The sequence below is a fragment of the Neovison vison genome, chromosome 7, assembly GCF_020171115.1.
Source record: "Neovison vison isolate M4711 chromosome 7, ASM_NN_V1, whole genome shotgun sequence".
Taxonomy (NCBI): domain Eukaryota; kingdom Metazoa; phylum Chordata; class Mammalia; order Carnivora; family Mustelidae; genus Neogale; species Neogale vison.
In genome coordinates this window covers 16,317,428-16,330,671 of record NC_058097.1, presented here as the reverse complement: position 1 = coordinate 16,330,671, position 13,244 = coordinate 16,317,428, and the positions used below count along the sequence as shown (strand labels likewise).

At 43.2% G+C, this 13,244-nt stretch overlaps 1 protein-coding gene across 2 annotated transcripts in view; it reads left to right on the top strand.

Moving 5' to 3' along the window:
• Window positions 1-12,736: 12,736 nt before the first annotated feature.
• NFAT5 (nuclear factor of activated T cells 5) overlaps window positions 12,737-13,244 on the top strand; it is a 115,252-nt gene continuing 114,744 nt past the window's right edge. For both annotated transcript variants that reach the window (XM_044255824.1, XM_044255823.1), the window contains exon 1: window positions 12,737-13,087. In XM_044255824.1, coding sequence (XP_044111759.1) covers window positions 13,015-13,087 — 73 coding nt within the window. In that variant the 5' untranslated portion in view covers window positions 12,737-13,014. The remainder of the gene's footprint in view (window positions 13,088-13,244) is intronic.

Genomic DNA, 13,244 nt, shown 5'->3' with positions numbered 1-13,244 from the left:
TTCTTTCTTTCTTTCTTTCTTTTTAGAGAGAGAGTAAGGGCAGGTGTTAGAGGAAGAGGGAGAAAGAAACTTAAAAATTTTTAAATATATATATATATATTTAAAGATTTTATTTGTTTGTTTGTTTCAAAGGGAGAGAATGAGAAAGAGAGAGCACATTAGAGAGAATGTGAGATGGGGGAGGGGCAGAGGGAGAAGCAAACTCCCTGCTGAGTAGGGAGCCTACTGCCGGACTCAATCCCTTGGTACTCCAGGATCATGACCTGAGCCAGAAGCAATTGCTTAACCAACTGAGCCACCCAGGCACCTGAGGGAGAAAGAATCTTAAGCAGGCTCCACATCCAGTGTGGAGCCCAGTTCCGGGCTTGATCTTACAACTCTGGGATCATGACCTGAGCGGAAATCAAGAGTCTGCCCCTTAACTGACTAAGCCACCTATCCCACCGCCCCCAGTCTGGACTTTTCCATCAATTACAATAACAATTACCAAAACATTTGTGTTCTAGTATTACACTTTACAAAGGAATTTCTCACAACTTAGCTCATTTTCTCCCTAAGATACACCAAAGAGGTATATCTTTGTCATTCACAGGCATACCTCCGTGAATAACAAAGGCACTATTATAAAGCCATCTTGCAGAGGAGGAGACTGAGATTTCAGAGTGTTTAAGATGTTTATGCATTTCATAAGTGGCAGAGAGGAGATTTGGAATAAAATATTCTGCTTTTTTCACTTGCGCTAGTACTTTTTGAGCTCTGCCAAATCAAATCATGCCAGTCTTTTACCAGTTTAGATAGAAAAATTATTAATTAATATGCCAACTTTCTTAATTCAATTTCTCTCTGATGTGTTTTTCTGAAATGGATACCTCATGCCTGTCTGTACTAGATGCTGGAAGAGGAAGGTATCTGATATAGCATGAGGTTATATGTTTTGTGCTTTAAGTTTCCCTTATCTACGTTGCTGCAGCATTCTGCAGAGAGCTCAGATTCCCAGGTGTTGTGCCACAAGAATATATTTTAAAATTGTTGCATTATGTTATGCTGAGTAAGCCCTGGAACCTGCAAGCCAAACACATTTTCAGCCCTAAAACAAGGCTAAATATCCTCTCTGGCCTTGCTTCCAGTCTCCTTCGTTTCATACATCATTTCTCCTTACTGCTCATCAAAACTAAAACTTAGGGGTATATCCAGAGGAAATAATTAAGAAAATGCTAAAAGCACAGATTAGCTGTGAGGATGTTCATTTCAGTGGTATTTACAGAGGTTTTCAAAAAAGGAAACAAATTAAATGCCAAAACTAGTGGACTGGTTAGTAAGTTAAGATATATTCTATAATGGAATACTCTTCTGCCATCTAAACATTATTAAGAATATTTACTGATGTGGGGGTGCCCGGGTGGCTCAATTGGTTAAATGGCTGACTTGCTTCAGGTTGTGATCTCAGGGTCCTGGGATTGAGGCCCCAGAGTGAATCCAGGCTCCATGCTCAGCAGGGAGTCTGCTTTTCCCACTCCCTCTGCCCCTGCCCCCGCCTTGGTCTCAGTCTCTCTCAAATAAATAGGTAAAATCTTTAAAAAGGAAAAAGTATTTACTGATGTGTATTGATGTTCACAGTTACATCAGCAATGCAGGATAACAGAATACATAGTGTAGTCAATTTTTGTATATACAGGTAAAGATACATTTAAAAATTTCCAGAAAGATAGATCTAAATGATCTTCTCTCTGTGGTGGTTTATGAGTTTTTTGAACAATTATTTTTTTTAACATTTATTTAACATTATACCAGATATGGGGCTTGAACTCAGAACCCTGACAAGAGTTTTGTGTTCTTCCAACTCAGCCAGCCAGACACCCCAAGTTTTTGAATAATTCTTATTTATTACCTTCTTACTTATATTTTCAGCTATTATTTGTAGTTTTTACAAGGAATGCATTGCTTTTGCTGTATCAAACACCCACATACATTTTATTAAAAAAGAAAACCTACTCAGGCCTTTATAAACATCGACAAACATGTTACTTGCTATGTTCTGTCAGCTTAGCAAAGGAAGAGGAAATGGCTTGTAAGGAATTTAATTTAAACCTAAGAATTTCCTGAAGGTAAGACCTTTAATCAGTTAAAATGGGAAGGGGCCTCGGTGAAGCAGCTAGGTGAAGGGAGGTGGTCCGGTGCTCACTCCCACAGCGAGCTGAATATGTAGGGGTGGCGTGGACTTAGAAAATACAAGGCTTTCTAAATCCTTCTTCCTCGGATACAAATTGCCTTGGCAATGACTCTGAGGTGCAGTCAGTTAGCAAGCAAGCACTGAGAACAGAGCTCTGAAGAGAGAAAATAAATAGAAACTCAGATCTCAATTATTCCTTCATTCATTCAGCTGCATGACCATTCTCGATTGTCCACTACAAATCCAGCATTGTGCTAAGTGTCAGGCTCTGCTCTATCCTAGTTTACAACTTACTTGGGAAGATAAAAGATGAGGATATGAAATCATCTGAGAAGTGCTGGAAGTGAGAAAGAAAGAACAGGCAACTTAGTTCAGTGAAGGAAGGGGTAAGAACAGTTGGGATTGGGCGCCTGGGTGGCTCAGTGGGTTAAGCCCCTGCCTTCGGCTCAGGTCATGATCCCAGTGTTCTGGGATCGAGTCCCGCATCGGGCTCTCTGCTCGGCAGGGAGCCTGCTTCCTCCTCTCTCTCTCTGCCTGCCTCTCTAACTACTTGTGATCTCTCTCTGTCAAATGGATAAATAAAATCTTTAAAAAAAAAAAAAAAAAGAACAGTTGGGATTAATGAGATTAATAAATGTGAAGTGCTTTTGATTAATAACCTGGTATCTCATATGTACCTATTATCATTTCTTTTATGAGATGGACCTCTACTTCTTCAAAATTTGAGATTTTAAAAATGTGCTTACTTCCCAGAAAACATTTAACTCTTTTCATTAAGAAAAGATTAGGTAGGGATGCCTGGGTGGCTCAGTTGTTAAGCATCTGCCTTCAGCTCAGGTCATGATCCCAGCATCCTGGGATCGAGCCCTGCGTTGGGCTTCCTGCTCAGTGGGAAGCCTGCTTCTCCCTCCCCCACTCCCCCTGCTTGTGTTCCCTCTCTCGCTGTGTCTCTCTCCCTCTCTGTCAATAAATAAATAAGTAAAATCTTTAAAAAAAAAAAAAAAGATGAGGTAAACCAAAAGAGAAAAAAGATTAGGATGACAGAATTACAAAGAAGGAGGTTACCTTTTGCAGTCTGCAGCAGATACTGAAATTGTTTACCCAACATCTGTTCTACCCCTCTTCCTTGCCAACTGACCCCCAATTGTGTTCAGGGCATCAATGTACATGTCTAAAAAAACCCCACACATTTCCCAGCCTTTCAGATGGAGTGATCATGTGATATAGTCCTGGCCAATGACATGTAAATAGAAGCCACTGTGTGGGTCTTACAGGGACCAGAATTGACCCTTTTGCCCTTTACTCTTCTTTCTTTTAAAAGATTTTATTTATTTATTTGCGAGAGAGAGAGAGCAAGCACAAGTGGGGGTGTGAGAGGGCAGAGGGAGAGGGAGAAGAGGGAGAAGCAGAGTCCTCCCCTACCCCCGACACTGAGCTGGAGCCTGACACATGGGGCTTGATCCCAATACCCTGAGATCATGACCTGAGTTGAAGGCCGACCTCCAACTGACTGAACCACCCAGGTGCCTCTTTACCCTTCTTTCTTCCTCCGACCTAGAATGCAAACAGGTTGCTTAGAGGTGACATCTCATAGGCATGAGAACAAGGGCCACCTTGAAAGTCTGTGTGCCTAATGGCATTGTGGGTCTTTGAGATTAGCCTGGATTGCCTAATCCAGGCTTCTCGTGGAGAAAACTAAAACCTCTAAGTTTGTTGCTAGCAGCCAGACACAATGCCTGCCTGATAAATAATCTAACCCACTTATTTCACAGAGAGGAGACGAAGGTCCAAGAAAGTTCCATAACCCCGACAGATTATGTCAAGTTAAGATTTCCTTACTTTGAAGGGACAGAAAACCCAATCCCAAACCTCTTAAGCAGGGAAAAGAACTGATCATTTCAGATCACTGAAGGCCAGTGTGGCCTCCTCCAGAGACTCAAATGATTTTTTTTTTTCTTCAGATTCTGGGTTTTTCTCTCTGTCTTTTGGCAGTGCTTTCTTCGCTCCCTCCGCTCTAGACGGGCTCTTATCCTCTTTGGAACAAGGGGAAGCCAGCAGCTCTTGCCTAACCCCTCCCAGGATTAAGTCCAGAGGGAAGACACAAACTATTCCCTGAAGAAAGGACTACCTGCTGGACATTCCAGCAGTGGACATCCTAGTAGCCTCAGTGCCTAGATCTAGAACTTAGGACTCCTGTTTTTCAAGTCCATTCATTTCCCATTTCATTGAGTAGTGTCAGATTTAACAAAAATAGGTACATGCAACATTCATGAGAAATACAGATCTAGCAGATATTTCCTTGGATCATATAAATGATTATATACTGCTTCGGTAGCTGTTGACCACCAAGCTATATAAATATGATAGAGACAATACCACATCTACCAAGAAAAAATTAAAATTCACTGGGCATCATATTCAAAGATGGCCCTCAGTACTGCAGACCAAGTTGGTTTTGGGGGGCGGGGGTGGAACTGCTTGTGAGCCACTCTACCAATTACATTTTCCGCTTTGCTTCCAGAGGGAGGCCTACTGGAGCAACTCTGCTTCAGCTCTTTTCTCGCGTTTTTCTCTTGCTGAATGTTTCTTTCTGGATTTCCCTTTATCATATTCCTCCTACAGCCCCAAAGCATATTTATTTAATAACTGCCAAGGGCAGGGGTGCTTGGGTAGCTCAGTCAGTAGTTCATGCAGCTCTTGATCTCAGGGTGGGTGAGTTTAAGCCCCACATTAGGTGTAGAGATCGCTTAAATAAACTAAACTAGACTAACTAACTACAAAGGGCAGACCAGCTATGTGTTCCTTGTGGTTCCTGCTCAGGTGGTCAGGGGGAAGTTCAGAGTTCCCTCAGTCGGTTTTATACCTGGTTTTTAAATGCTCTGGTCCTTGGTCCAGGCCTTACAGCGTAAACCTTAGGTCCATTATTACCCAAGACTTCCACGAGTGGAAGGTTTGCAAATTGAAGCTCTTTAAAGACGTTAGGGCTGTTTTTATCTCTACAGGCTCTTTTTCTTTTTTCTTTTTTGGAAGAATTGTTAACCTTTAGGATTCTTGAAATTCTTCCATATTTAGTTACTATGAAAATAAACATTTAAAAGCTTATATGTTAATACTCTAGTATATTTGGAGTGAACCCCGGGAACACGTGCCCATGCAGATTTGCTTCTTATCCCTTTACTCTTTCCCTGAGATTCAGCAAGTTATGTTTACTTGGCTTTCCTAGTGGTAAAAACTAAATCTAGGATAATTCCTTTTCTGGTCAGAGATTTTGCTGCTCCATGTACCAAAGTATAAAGTCTCCTGGGTGATTCATGTTTAAGTGGTGTTTGCTTATCTGTTAAGTATTTTTTTTTTTAGCACATTAAACTACTGGACTCCAACGATGAAGATCCTGTTGATGATGTTTCAAACTTCTCTCACTATCTCCTTTTCTTAACTATTCTTATACTTTTCTCTCACGCTCAACATTTAAGCAATTTCTGAGTTCTTTTGATTCTACTTCCACAATGTCTTGCATAAACAACTCCTCCTTTCCACGTTTTCAGCCTTTACCTTTCAGGGCCTCATGATGGCCTTTGCTGGGCTTTCTGCTGCCAATTTACTCTCCACACTGCTGTCTCTGTTACTTTCTTAAAAAAAAGCTCTGGTCTCATCATTCCCCTCCTCCAAAACCTTCAATACCTCCCCAGTGCCTATAGAATAAAGAACAAAATCCTTATTTGTGGTCTTTCACCTCTAACCTTGTCTTAACTTTCCAGTTTCTTCTTTTATTCTATTAACCTGTACCGGATGTCAAATTCCTAGTACAATATCAACAAATGGCATAATAGAGAGTTTGTTTCATTCCGTGTGGGTGCTAAAGTGATGTGCTCAAAATCAATCAGAAGTTGTTTAAGGCAAGGATGTGTTTTATGTTTTTTGACCTTGTCAAAGACTATACAACTAAGTGTTCACAATATATTAGAGAGAGACCCGTGAACTGGAATTCATTGTTGTGATTGCTCTACTAACATTTTGGATGAAATGTTATGGAAACCCAGAGAATAATCCATATTGCTTAGAAATGTTCAGAGTGAATTCAGAGAGGTAAAATCTGAGCTGGACTCTGAAGGAAAAACAAGATTCTTTGCGGGTAGAGAAAGTGAATGAATACATAAATGAGTATTGTTTCTAAGCCTCGTGTCTTATAATTAGCTTCTAACAGATGTGGGCAGATCCCTCGCATGCCTCTTCCCATGTTTGGAGCGGTCCCCATTTCCTTATTCAGCTGAAACAAATGCTTCTCAGGTGGAATATGTTATTTCTAAAGTCAGTCTAGTTTCTCCAAGAACTTCAACTTCGCCCTTCAGTTCTGGGCTTAGTGGTGGATGACCATTTCAATTAATTTATCATTGCATCCCTAACCTAAATAGTCAGCTATAATCCTCAGCAAAGCTGAAGAAAGATACTCAGTGTTTCTTTGACAATCCACTGACAAAGTCCAATGAAGCCCAGGTATTTCTTGAAATATTTGTATCAACACATAATAGCTGAGATGCTTCACAATATAAACAATTGTATGTCAGGACTTTGCCCTGCAACTGTCTAGCCTGTCTTAGCCACTGTAGGAAATTGTGGTTGGAGTGAAGAGATATCACCTGGGGGGGAATAAGGGGCAGAGAAGAAAGTGATGTGTGTTAGATGGCATTCCTTCCTCTTCCCTCTGTCAGCTTACTAATAAAATGAAAGGTAATTGGTTTCTAGTACCTGCACAAAACTCTAGCATAGCCCCTGTCACAATGCATTGTGTGTTTGTTTAAAGGTCGTCTCCCACATCAGGCTGACAGTTGACTTCTTATATTCATCTTTGTAAGAGCTTTGTATTTCCTGCACCTAGCATAGTTTCTAGAGCCCATTTATGGAAAGAGGGAAGAGTTGATTTGTTTCATATAGAGGAATTTTTTTTTTTCATCTTCTCTGGGTAATGAATTTTTTTTTTTCCAGAAATCTTATGAAAGTTAAAGACTTTCATCCTTTGTGATGGTGGTGGTGGTGGTGGTGGTTGTTTTTAAAGATTTTATTATCCATTTGACAGACATCACAAGTAGGGCAGAGAAGCAGGCAGAGAGAGGAAGGGAAGCAGGCTCTCCACTGAGCAGGGAGCCCGATGCGGGGCTCGATCCCAGGACCCTGGGATCATGACCTGAGCAGAGGATTAAACCCACTGAGCCACCCAGGCGCCCCTCCTTTGTGGTTTTTTAAAATAATTTTTTAAGATTTTATTTTTTAGTTATCTCTACCCCAATGTGAGGCTCAAACTCACAACCTCGACATCAAGACCCTTATGTAGGGCGCCTGGGTGACTCCGTCAGTTAAGCTCCAACGCTTGATTTCAGCTCAGGTCATGATTTCAGGGAAGTGTGATTGTTGAGCAACTCATCAGGATTTGTGCTCAGTGTGGATTCAGCTTGTCCCTATCTCTCCTCCTCCCCCAATCTCTCTCTCAAATAAATAAATACAGTCTTAAGGGGGGAAAAAAAAAGAGCTCCATGCTCCGTGGACTGAGCCACCCAGGCACCCCAGCACTCCAAGACTTTCATCCTTTGGAGAAAAGTGCATGTAGATACAAGCTTGCAAAAATCTATATACAAGTTTAAAGAGATCACAGATCCCTTGAAAGAAATCCATGGACTTCAGGTTAAAAAACTCCCTAAGTTGAGGCCAGAGTTTACTTGGGATTCTCTCTGTTCTTCCCAGTGTGTGCACATGTGTGTTCTCTCATTTTCTCAAATAAATCTTAAAAAAAAAAAAAAAAAAAAAAAAGCTCCCTGAGTTAAGAATGAAGGTAATAGGAAACTGTAAAACAATTTAAAAAATATATTTATTTAGGGGTGCCTGGGTGGCTCAGCTGGTTCAGCATCTACCTTCAGCTCAGGTCATGATCCTGGGATCCTGGGATGGAGTCCTACATCGGACTCCCTGCTCAGTGGGGAGCCTGCTTCTCCCTCTCCTCACCACTGGTGCTCTCACTATTTCTGTCTCTCTCTCTCTCTAAAATAAATAAAACATTTTTAAAGATTTTATTTATTTTTTTAGAGAGAGCATGGTTGTAAGGAACAGAGGGAGAGGGATGGAGAGAACCTCAAGCATACTCCCTGCTGAGCTGATACAGGGCTCGATCCCATGACCCCAAGACCACAACGGGAGTCAAAACCAAGTGTCAGACTGGACGCTTCACCAGCTGAGCCACACAGGTAGCCCTGTAAAACCATTTCTAACTCATACTCTTGGTCAAACTAATATCACAGCTGAGGTGAGGCTACTAGATTATTCATGTTATGATTAGATGTGGAAAGAGCATCTTAGCAAACATGATGGTGTCAAAGCCAGTATGAATAAAGACTTGAATGCAGTTTACATGAGTCCAACCTGACTACTGTTGGGATGACCTAGAGACATTCTCCTTCCTTTCTTGGTTTAATGGGGTCAGGGGTTTCTAATTTCCCATTAAAATTTCTCTCCTTTCTCCACTGTTCACCAAGTTCTCCCAATTCAAGCTGATGGCTCTGTAGCTCAGGACTTGCAACTATTCTAGATCTTAAGAGACTGAACTGGTCTAAGACTCTGGATAGCAACTCTGACTCCGACCCAGTCGTAAAGTATAGAAGTACTTCATCAAAGTGAATTAGATGCCTGATTACCAGATTTGGGCAGTGAAAGATGTAAGGAGTGAGAATGTTCTAAATCCAATGGCAAAACTATCAAAACTAATTTCGCCTTCAGAAATATTTGCTAGAGGGGCACCTGGGTGGCCCAGCGTTAAGCGTCTACCTTGACCCAGGTCATGATCCCAGGGTCCTGGAATGGAGCCCTGCATTGGGCTCCCTGCTCAGCGGGAAGCCTGCTTCTCCCTCTCCCACTCCCCCCTGCTTGTGTTCCCTCTCTCACTGTATCTCTCTCTATCAAATAAACAAATAAAATATTTTTAAAAAGAGAAATACTTGCTAGAACATGTTCTAAGGGTGAAAATCAACACATAATCATAATCAAATCAAACTTTGTTTACAGTTTCAGCACAAATGCACTCATCGCTATGTCCCACCACCACCAATTCTCCATTATTATTAAGGAGTGCACCAAGGTGGAGCAGAGATCATTTTTGGTCTAAAATTTTTTCTTGTCCATGACTTGAACTGCTCTGGAAATTTTCCTTTCAGAGCTTGTGTTTGTTTAGCAGTTTCTTTACAATATCCATGTGACCAAAATTATTTTAACAGCCTTAATTGTATTACAATGACAAAGATTATCTTGTGACAACGCATTCCTCTGTTCTGTATGAGTTTATTTAATTCCTTTTCAGTGGTTGATATTTGAACCTCTTTCATTTAGAGTAGATCCAGCAACACAATTCACTAAGTGCCTAAACAGGTCCAGGAGGGGTTAAAAACACACCACCAAGTATAAAGACTGCCACTCTATTGCATAATCTATACAACCTTGTAGTTGAATCTGGGTTCTTGTGAAATTTTAATCAAGTAACTTGGGAATGTGATATGATGACTGGGAAGCGATATAAAGGAATTCTACAAACTACTAAATCTGCTTTAAGTTTTGTTCCATAATCCTATTGTAATTTTCAATGAGAGGAAATTTACAAATTTTACACGCTTAAAGCTTTACTTTTTATTGCGCACAAAGTTTTATGAAGGTGTATATTTGAGGAATGGGTGGTTTTTGAAATATAACATGAGATTCTTTCAAAGATTGAATAGAAGAAGTAAAGAGACATTAATGACTACACAGAGGGAATATCCTTGGAAATGGGGGTAGCATGTAATTCACTGATCGGATAGTTATTTTTAATAACTGAATGTCAGGCCGGTCTTATATTTTGTGATCAGAGCAGAGCACACATGTTTACTAATGAATTTGTGTTTTTAGTCACTGAAATTTTAAGGATAACACGAAATCTAGATCTCCATGCTGTTGCAAAGCATGGCCATGAAAACTACCCATCTAAACAGTTTTTCAAAAAATGTATTTCTGTAAAAGGAAATGAGAGGAACACTGAATTTTCAAATATCCATTGAGATATAATCAATGATTGATGCAAGGCCTGATGGGGTGAGGCCTGAGTCTAAAGAATCCATCTAGGAGAATTCACTCTGGGTCAAGTCACACTTGGAGGCCCCCCTCTTTACAGGGTTTTACCAACCCAGGGGAAATCTGATTAACATAAACAACAAAGCACTCATGGAGGGGGGGTGGGGAAGGCCCAAAAGGGCAGAGAAGTGTTGAGGGAAAGGGGAAGGAAGAGGCCTTGCCAATTCTTGACTTGTTAATTAGGGTCAGAACAGCACTGGGGATTTCCTATATCCTAAGTTTGTTGAATGATTACATAGGTCTGGGGCAAAGGGATATATCAGAGTGATGCACCCAACTTTTTAGTATTGGGGTTCTGCCTGGTAAGTCGCAATTTCCTCTCCTCACATTTTGTATTGACTAATGGCTGGAGAGTGTGTGTGTGGGGGTGTGGGTCTCCATCAGGTGTTTGCTCCAATTCAAAAGCTTTGGCCAAGGCCTTGGCCTGTTGGGCAATTTGACTGAATCTTCCTCTCAAATGAGTTAGGCTCTTACGAGTTATGAAGGGACTTCCCTTGGGACTTGTTGCAACAGCATATAGTAGCAATGGAAATTTGAGAGTAGTTTCCTGTTCTGCTTTGCCATCTTGGGATGGCTCTGAAAAGCTTTCTTACCTCTGACAGGAAGAAAATGTTCACAGGGTTGATTCATTACTGCACAGAATGCAGTGAAGATAATTGGGCAACCTGAATCCAATGTTCAGATGGAAAGATAGGGAGACTCTGATGACACAAGTTTAAATTCTAGGTCTGCAGGTAAAGCTTTACAAAGAGCCCCACCCCAGAGACACCTGCATTGGGACCTCCTTCACTGAGAGTTTCTTCCCCATCTTCAGGACTCCAAGTCCAGATGAATGGCCCAACTCCCTGGGGAAAAGGCTCTATAAATTGTATAGATAGATACATCATATATAGATAGATGTAACTTGTGTGTGTGTGTGTGTGTGTGTGTATGTGTACACTTGTAAATATACTTGGATTATATATACTTGTATATATATACTTATAACTTGTATATATACCAGTTATATATCTATATAATATATATGAAATACACAAGAGTAAATTTTTATGATTTGTAACTATCTGTGTAGATAAAGTAGCAAAACTAAAATCATATCTAATAGTTTTTTTATTTTAAATATTTTATTTATTTATTTGACAGAGAGAAAGATAGTGGGAGCAGGAACACAGGCAGGGGGAATGGGAGAGGGAGAAGCAGGTTTCCCGCCTAGCGGGGAGTCAGATTCCGGGCTCAATCCCAGGACCCTGAGATCATGGCCTGAGCCGAAAGGCAGATGCTTAGCGACTGAGCCACCCAGGCACCCCAAATCTAATAGCTTAAAAACGTTGCCCAGAGATTGCTGGCATCAGTATTCCACACAAGATTAAAATTATTTCCCAAGATGCATACCCTGCACTCCAATTGATATTTTAATAACTTGATTAAAAATTTCTCAGAAGTCTATTAGAGTCAGGAAACGGTCTGCGGTGTAGGTGAGGATTTTCAGTTTTTGCAACGGAAACTTTTGGCCCCATGAACATAATATTAGAAACTCAAATGTGTTTTTCCTCCATCCTCGCCTAATCCAAAGGTTAAAAAAGTAAAAGGGTTTTGGAAGAGTGGCGTTTCGCTGTGCTTCTTTCCTTTTTCCTTTAGAACAACCAGGTGGATTCATAGGATCCAATTTTTAAATAGCCTTTTATCTCCTACTCCGAATAAACCCGGCCACCCAGCACAATCAGAAAGTTGGTTTTATGTTTTGTTTCGGATTTTCAGCCTCTAAAGGATGGGGGAGGGGAGACAAAACTGGGGACGGGAAAGGACGAAGGTACTTTAATTAAAAACAACCAATAACTCGAGGTTTTTAGATATGGTCTGTCATTTCCTAATTAAGAAATGAGCTTGACAGTCCGTCGGCCAACTCAAGGTGAAGACTCCTATGAAACCCTAAAGGACTGGTGGTTGTCCAAGAGACGAAACTCCATTCCCCTGCGAGACCCCAAGCCAGTCCGCCCAGGCCGGCCGTACCCAACTCTGGGGTCCTTCCCGTCCGGCAGTCACCTCGGCTCCCTCAGGTCCGTCTCCTCCTGAGCTCAGCTCGGCGCTGGGCCGGCCGCCTCGGGCTCGCCGCCACCAGGTCGGCGCAAATACCTTTTCCCTCCCCGGGGCCCCAGGCGCGGACACCTCCCTGCCTCCCTCCCTGCTGGCGGGGCCCTTTCCCGGCTGGGAAACAGCAGCCGCGGCCGCGCGGGCAGGAAGCGAAGCCCTTGTTGATGCTGTTCCTTGGCGCGTCTCCCCGCCCTCCGGCGGCCGCCCTAGCTCTTCCAGGCTTTGGGGCGCCCCCCTCCGCGCCTGCGCAGTGCCCCGCGGGGGGCGGGGCTCAGATTCCTGTCAGCGGCAGCGGCGGTGGCGGCGACCGTCAGTTTTCGCTGAGGAGAAGCACGAAACGGACCCGTTGGCTCTCCCCCCCTCCCTTTCCCCGCCCTGAACCCCCCTCCTGGCTCGCCGGGAATTAGTCCCCGTGGAGTTTCCCCTCCGCCTCGCTGCCGTTTCCTCGGTCCTCGGCCCGGTGGAAGTCACTGCCTTCGAGGAGGAGGCAGCAGCAGCCGCCCTCGCCTCGCCGCCCCCGGTTCGGTGCCCGCGGTCCCGGAGAGGAGGTGCCGCCGCCACCGCCGCTCCCCCCCTCCCGCTGCCCTCGGGCCGGGCTGGGTCGAGCTGCGATGCCCTCGGACTTCATCTCATTGCTCAGCGCGGACCTAGACCTGGAATCGCCCAAGTCCCTGTACTCGCGAGGTGAGTCAGGCTGGGGGCTGGGGCGTGGGGGCGGGGAGGCCCGGCCGGGGGGAACCAGAGGGGTCCCCGTCGGGGGTGGGGGCCAGCCCGGGCCGGTCGGGCCTGTTTTGAGGGGGGTGGGGAGAGGCTGATGGTGTCGGGTGATGGTGGAAGGGGC